The 6,989-nt window shown below is 36.7% G+C and overlaps 1 protein-coding gene across 2 annotated transcripts; it reads left to right on the forward strand.

The window, feature by feature from the left end:
• The first annotated feature begins 1,145 nt into the window (after window positions 1-1,145).
• Window positions 1,146-5,173, forward strand: LOC100261032 (uncharacterized). 2 transcript variants are annotated; one of them, XM_059740629.1, is made up of 7 exons: window positions 1,148-2,312; window positions 2,558-2,655; window positions 3,410-3,434; window positions 3,868-3,924; window positions 4,101-4,221; window positions 4,316-4,450; window positions 4,609-5,173. In XM_059740629.1, exons 1-7 carry the CDS (start codon window positions 1,847-1,849, stop codon window positions 4,811-4,813), a joined length of 1,107 nt encoding a protein of 368 aa, XP_059596612.1. In that variant the 5' UTR covers window positions 1,148-1,846; the 3' UTR covers window positions 4,814-5,173. The 2 variants fall into 2 exon arrangements, with proteins under 2 accessions (XP_002277240.1, XP_059596612.1); XM_002277204.4 differs by lacking the exon at window positions 3,868-3,924 and having other exon boundaries at window positions 1,146-2,312.
• The last annotated feature ends 1,816 nt before the right edge of the window (window positions 5,174-6,989 follow it).

Here is a 6,989-nt window from a genome sequence, read left to right on the forward strand (position 1 = left end):
TTCTTTTAGAAAATCAAGCAAGAATCAAAGAAGCTCGACAAGGACTAATAAAGGTTGCATAAAGTTATTCAAGCTTGAAAATCTAGTTGTTCAATTGGATGCACTTATAATGTTAAATTCAATTCATGCATGATTTTCATACTTGATTTTAAGTCTTAAAGAGTATTTTATTATATACTCCAATTTTAATCCAAAACCTTAGGCAAGAATATTTCAAATAGGTGTCATACAAGTGCTTAAAAGCAATACCTAAGTGATAGAAAGTTTTAAAATTGAAAAATATAGGTTTTTGAACAAAAAATAGGCTAACTGGTCAAGAGACCACTCAATTGGCTCAACTGACGATCACTTGTTAAGCATTTAATGCCTAATTGCTAGTCCATCGATTAACCAAAGCTTGATTAGGAATAGCTTGTTGGAACATTTTTTGATGTCCGGGGTTAAAAACCTATAAATTGAGAGTTCCACTTCATTTATAATAGAAAGAACACCTATTATTAACTTATTATCTACTTGTTTATCATCAAAAGCTCTTAGTTTCTCTTTTTGATGTATTGAACCCTTACTTGCAAATTATCCTAATACACCTTGGTTGTTCATCTTAACTTCTTTTGTAGTTGTTCATTTATTGTGGTAGGTTGAGGGTGTTTTCATTCACATTTATTGAAGTAAAGTTTTGAGTGATTAGAGCTTCAAGTTGAGGATATACTCGAAGAGGAGTTGTAGTGCCTATTGGAGCTAGAAATCTGAGTGTAAATGATTAAAAGTTTGGTTAAAACTTTAAATTAGTGAAACCTCACTCAAGAAGGGTTTGGAGAAATTTGGTTAAAACTTCAAATTAATGAAACCTTATTCAAGAAGAGTTTGGAGAGAAAAGAAGTAAGTGAAATTGGTAAATTACTATAAAATTTATGTTTGCTTTTTCTTTACCATTATATCTTTATTTTATTTGTTCTATTATTATTTGTTAAGAGTGTTTTTTTAAAAAGTTTTGAAATACCGTTTATCTCTTTAATCAAATTAGTCTTGTTTCAGCCTTAGTGTATGGTTGATTTTTATCATTAATTTTTTAAAAAATAAAAAATAAAAAGGGAAAATGTGGATGTCCCATCAAAGAAGGATGCAAGTGGATCCAACGGTGTAGGACGAAAACATGAAAAACGGGAAGTATGAGAGAGAGAGGTAGGAGGTCCAGAGGCCAAGTGCGTAACCGACAGGCCATATAATTAGGGAAGTGGGAAATTGGGAATGGAAGTGGGGTGGAGGAGACAGCACACGTAAAATCACGACAGAGGCGAGTTGGAAAGACAAGGAAAATATAAAGAGGGTGGGGGGAAAGGGAAGCCAAAATCATCGGCATTCGGCACAACCAATTAACAAAAGCGGCCTCTTCCCCCCAAAAAAACAACTCAAAAGTATCTTCCTTGTTCATTGCTGGGGTTGAAAGAGAAAGGTGGGTGGCGCTTCGGATCTCGTCTTCATCCCCCTCTCCATTCTCGCCGCCGCTTCTTGTTTCAGTCTCCTGATAAGAATCCATTCAGGCATATGCGCCTGTTGGTGTAACTATTATTCCTATTCTAATCCCGCCACTGTACGTCTTCCTATTCCTTATCTTTCGGTCTCCCTCGAATCAAAATCAAAATTGGCGCTTTCACCCAAATACAATCTCTATATATAATATTATGAATTGGGCATCTGCCTCTTTTTATTTTTATTTTTAATATTACATATTCACAAGCAATAGGAGGGGCTACTATTGTATGAATTTTTTTAGGGTTAGGCTTATGATGAGAATGGGGAATTTGAAATTGGGATGGTTTTGTTAATGGGTTTGTGAGGGATCGTAATGATAAAAAGGCAAAGCGTGCGCTTTTTGTTTCTTGCTCGAATATTTGGTAAACACCCCCACCACCATCACCGTCACCGCCTGGTTGTCATGGCTTCTTTGCTGCAGCATCATGGTTTACTTCACACTGCTACCTTCAATGACCGCTTGCCGTTCATGGGGAAGATCTCCCTTGATTATAATAATCATAATAATAACAAGAATCTCGCTGCTAGTACCAGTAATGGTTTCCGGATTGGATTGAGTATGAGAGGTTGCTCTGATTCTAATAAAAGGAGAGTGGATAGGAATGGGCATGGGGCATTTGCCCATTCCTACCAGCAGCAGGTGCTCCGTGATTTTGAAATTGGGCTTCCAGATGCTGGAATTCCAACTGGGCATGGGGCCTCTCACCATGGAAAACTTCTTGGATTCCCACTCCGTCCTTTGCCGGAGAAGATTGTGGTTGCTGTTGACGTTGATGAAGGTATTTCCCTTCTCCTCTTTTAAATGATACTTCTTGTATTCCCTGTGTCTCACTCATTCACATGTTGCTTTTGCCCTAAGTGTGTGCTTCACCAGTGGAATTAAAACTTGGTAAAAGTGTGGGGCACCCTCAATTCATCTTGTTCCATCACCATTAGCTACTGATTCCAAATTTGTATCACTACTCTGTTCAGCCGGGCTGCTATTTTTCTTATATGTATTCTTTTATGCTTTGTTGTTTTGTAGTTCTTGGCAACTTTGTATCAGCTCTGAACAGATTTATTGCTGATCGTTACTCTTTGAAGCATTCAGTTTCGGAATACCATGTATACGAATTCTTCAAGGTATTATCTGTTTGCCTTTGTGAGGAGTTTTCTTGTATTATAAGTTTGTAGAAAGGCATTGTCCAGGCATATTGCATTTTAACTCCCCTGTATGCTTTTCTTCAACCCCACTTCTTCGGTAGACCTAGAGAACCATTTTGCATGAATCCATCTATGCAAACTGAGACAGAAATTTATTTGTGGTGCATAAAATAAATAGGGTTATCCTTTTGCGAACAGCAAAAGGGCAAATTATCAATTCCACATAAAATATTGCAGTTTCCATGATATTGGATTATATTAGGAAAAACTATTTGGTTCAGTGTCATTGCTGGAAGATACATACTTGAAGCAACTAACTAGTAACAGCTCTGGTCTGTGCAGCGATGCAATCTACCCAGCTGATGCCCAGTCCAATTGCTTAAGTTGGGCAAATCTGGTTGGGCTCAGGTTTAGTATGTAGATTCAGCTGCAGCAGTAAAAATGAAATTGTTGTTCCCTATTAAAACAAAATGTTTATGATGAGAACTCTTTGTACTTAGGCTTTTGCTATGATGAGAACACTTTGCACTTAGGCTTTTGCCTTTGACTGCATCCTAACCATGTCCAAATTGCTTCATCTGCATGCCCAATATTTAGGCTATGAGTTAGGAACCTCAACTGTAGGTAGGCTTCTGCCTTTGTGTAACTTTATCATCTCTTAAAATACTTTGATTTTGGGAAAATAGTTATAGTTATTCCATGGATTTATAATGCATCTTTATTTTTGTTACAGATATGGAACTGTTCAAGAGATGAAGGTATGACTAGGTTTATCCTGTGTTATGAGTGATTTGCATCACTAAATTAACTTTTTACGTAATCTATGAAAAACCATTTAATCTTTTAGATTGTGCAAAAAAAAGTTTAGAAGTTTGCTTGATGGGGATCTAAAAATTTGGTCCCTTTCACTCTTATTAATGCATCTCTCAAACGTGCTGTAGGATTTTCCTTTACAATCTAGAATACTCCAGAGAAATGTTAAATACCGGTTTTTAGGAAGCATTCCAACTATTATAAAGAAAGCAAGCAATCCAACATTCAAGTTTTTTTGGCTGCGCTTTCTTTAAACATGTGCATTTTTCTTCTGCTGATGTTGCGATTTGAGTGTAAGATATGCCTATTTAGAAGAATATTTGCTAAGGAGCACGTGTATTGCCTCAACTTGAAAATGGTCTATGATTGTTATTGCAGTGGTGTCCTTGTTGCCCCTCAGGAAATATACCAGCTTCATAATTCAAGCGGATACTGGTTAAACCACATTTTTTATTGTTACCAATTGCTTCTTTCAATATAACATTCCTCCTTTTTCATTTTTATATGAAATTATGGTAGAATATTCTTGTTAGTGGTGAATGTGCTGCAATTCAACTATAAGGTTATGATCAATGAATTCATTCAAAACATTAACCTTCTTGTTTTGACAGCTGATATCCGTGTTCATGAGTTCTTTAAGACCTCATATTTCAAGACAGGGATCCATCCAATCCCAGGTGCTCAACAGGCTCTACATAAATTATCAAGATTTTGTAACCTATCAATTGTGACGTATGTGTGCTTAACCAGAGTTTCTTCATGAAATATAATTATTTGATCTGAACTTCAATTAACCCATTATACTGGAACCTATTGATCTTCATAGGTCTCGACAAAATGCAATCAAAGACCACACAATTGAGTGGATTGAGAAACATTATCCTGGACTGTTCCAGGAAATTCACTTTGGCAACCATTTTGCTTTAGATGGAGAGTCTAGACCAAAGTCAGAAATTTGCAGGTATGCTGCTTTGCACTTTGATTGGATAACTCTCCTGGCACCTATCTACTTTATGTATTTTCTACATCTTTCCACTGGGTCCAACCCATGAACATCTCTGGGTAAAGTCTCAAAAGACTTTGTTGCTGGGCTTTTTCATGATGAATTACATCTGGCAGGTCCTTGGGAGCAAAGGTTCTGATAGATGATAACCCAAGATATGCCATTGAGTGTGCTGAGATTGGAATTAGGGTTCTACTTTTTGATTATGAGAACTCATACCCTTGGTGCAAGACAGAGTCTGTTAGTCAACATCCCCTGGTGACTAAAGTTCATGACTGGGAAGAAGTGGAGCAACAGTTAGTTTCGTGGATTGTTTCTTAGATTTTACCTCATAAATAGGGCAGTGCACCTCTGGTTCATCAAGATGTCTGAAATGATTCTTTTCATGGCATATTATGGATGGTGAAATGTACATGCCTTGGTCTTTGGGCGAAGCTGCTCTATGTGGGCCAGACAAGTAGAGTTTCAGATGAGAATGTTTAGTGTTAGAATTATGGAAAAAAAAAAAAAAGTAATATATCGTTTCTTCTCTTTATACTTCTTTTTGCAATGTTAAAGAAAGATGAAGCATTTCAGATTTCAAATGAGATTCATCTTTATTTTCTTGATTCCTAGATAGATGGATACATGCATGTACTGATGAAATTAAGTTCATTTGATGATTACATGATTGTTATCTCACTGCAAAATTGCATTTGTGTTAGTTATATAGTTCTTATTATAAGTTGGATGGTCTTATGTTGTCTTTTTCTTGCTGGATTTATTAAGGTTTGCAAGTTAAATTTTGAGTTTGCTAGAAATCTGCCAGAAATGAGTGTCATTATTATGTGAGTTAATAAGCATTAACAGAGTTGTTTTCATAAATTTGATGATTTGATGATCTGATGATGGGGATTGCCAGACAGCTAGAGCAGGCCAGCAGAAAATATGAAGTGAATGTATAAATCCCATTAACCTGGATAGTTGGACAGTGGATGCTGATGGGGAGTCATTTTGAGAGGGTTGAAAGTATTTTCTTATAGATATTAGGTGTTTTACAAACTTTTGAAAATCACTTTAAAAAATCTGGAGGAAGTGATTGTCAGATTCTTCTAGAAATCACATTTTTGTTATTATTAACACCTGAGTTTTATATACTCCATGTGTATCTATAAGCCCCCGTCGTTAGTAGTGCTCTATCATGTACATCAAATGATTCTCTATTCACACAATTACACACGTCTTATTATAACAGCATGTGTATGCTAAAGCGTCTTGTGTTAGGTTGGAAAGCATGCAGGCATAGGTGTTGAAACCCCACCTCAATGGATGCCCACTTGTAGTGGATGAATAGATCTCACTCTTTGTGTGGGTGGTGTTGACTCATACCCCTTTCATTTCACACGGAGTGAGGGATGTCTTGTTCAAGTTTGTGTCACCCTGAAGCTATTACGCCTGCTGTTTGAGTTAGGAGTAGAGCTCAGGAGGTCCGACATGGATGAATTACACTTAAAAGTGATGGACTTGGCCTCCCACCATTGAGTTCCTGGGACAAATTGAGAACCTTGGTTTGATGGCTGCAAGATACATTGTGCATGCATTGAGCGCATTTCAACTGGATTGAGAGAAGAGGGCATATGTCACCACCAAGGGACCCATTGCCATCCAATGTTATGTGGGACTATAGAAGTATGTTGATATAAGAACTAATTGATATGAGGATGTGGAGGCCTCTTATTAATTGGGCCTCGCTAATCAATAAAATTATACTTTATGCCTTTATATAAAGAATAATATAAGAAGATGATGACTAAGACTAATCTTTAGTTTAGGATCCCTGAAAGCTCATCTCCAAGGCCTTGTAAAGTGCACATTGATGCTCCATCCATCCATCCTTCATTCCACTCTACTCCCTCCAAGCCTTGACACAGTAATGTGCTTTTGGCTCACTTTCTATCGTACTAAGAACCCACTATCAACGCTTACATAAAAGTATTATAAATTAAAAACAATTTAATTATATATACGATGAAATATAAATTATTAAACAAAAGTATAAACAAATAAAATAAAAGTAAAATAATACTACGCATGGGAGTAGGATATAGGGTACTAAAAAAATGGTATATATTACACACCTTTGGTGGTGTCAGATGGTGCCTACTGCCTTTTGGATAAGAACCGAATAGTACTGTTGCGACACCCTTTTTTATTTTTCACCCACCTACGTTGAAAAATGAATTGATAGATATGGTTGGGTTTCAATTCCACCTATATGCATGTATATAGCGCAAAAGGAATTCTAATATCACTCATGACAGAAGCAGGAAAATACTGCAAATAAGCAGAGGCCAGAAATCTGAAGCACAGCCTGGCACGCAGCTCTATGTATTTTGAAAATTGAGCAACCATTCCAGCTTATTTCTTGCTCCTCTGCCGTCGTTTTGAGTGCATCTCATTTCCAGCCCAACACAATTTTGCTTCGAATTTATAGTATTGTTTCTCAGTTATTTTTTGG

This window comes from Vitis vinifera, chromosome 11 (genome assembly GCF_030704535.1).
Source record: "Vitis vinifera cultivar Pinot Noir 40024 chromosome 11, ASM3070453v1".
NCBI classification, from domain to species: domain Eukaryota; kingdom Viridiplantae; phylum Streptophyta; class Magnoliopsida; order Vitales; family Vitaceae; genus Vitis; species Vitis vinifera.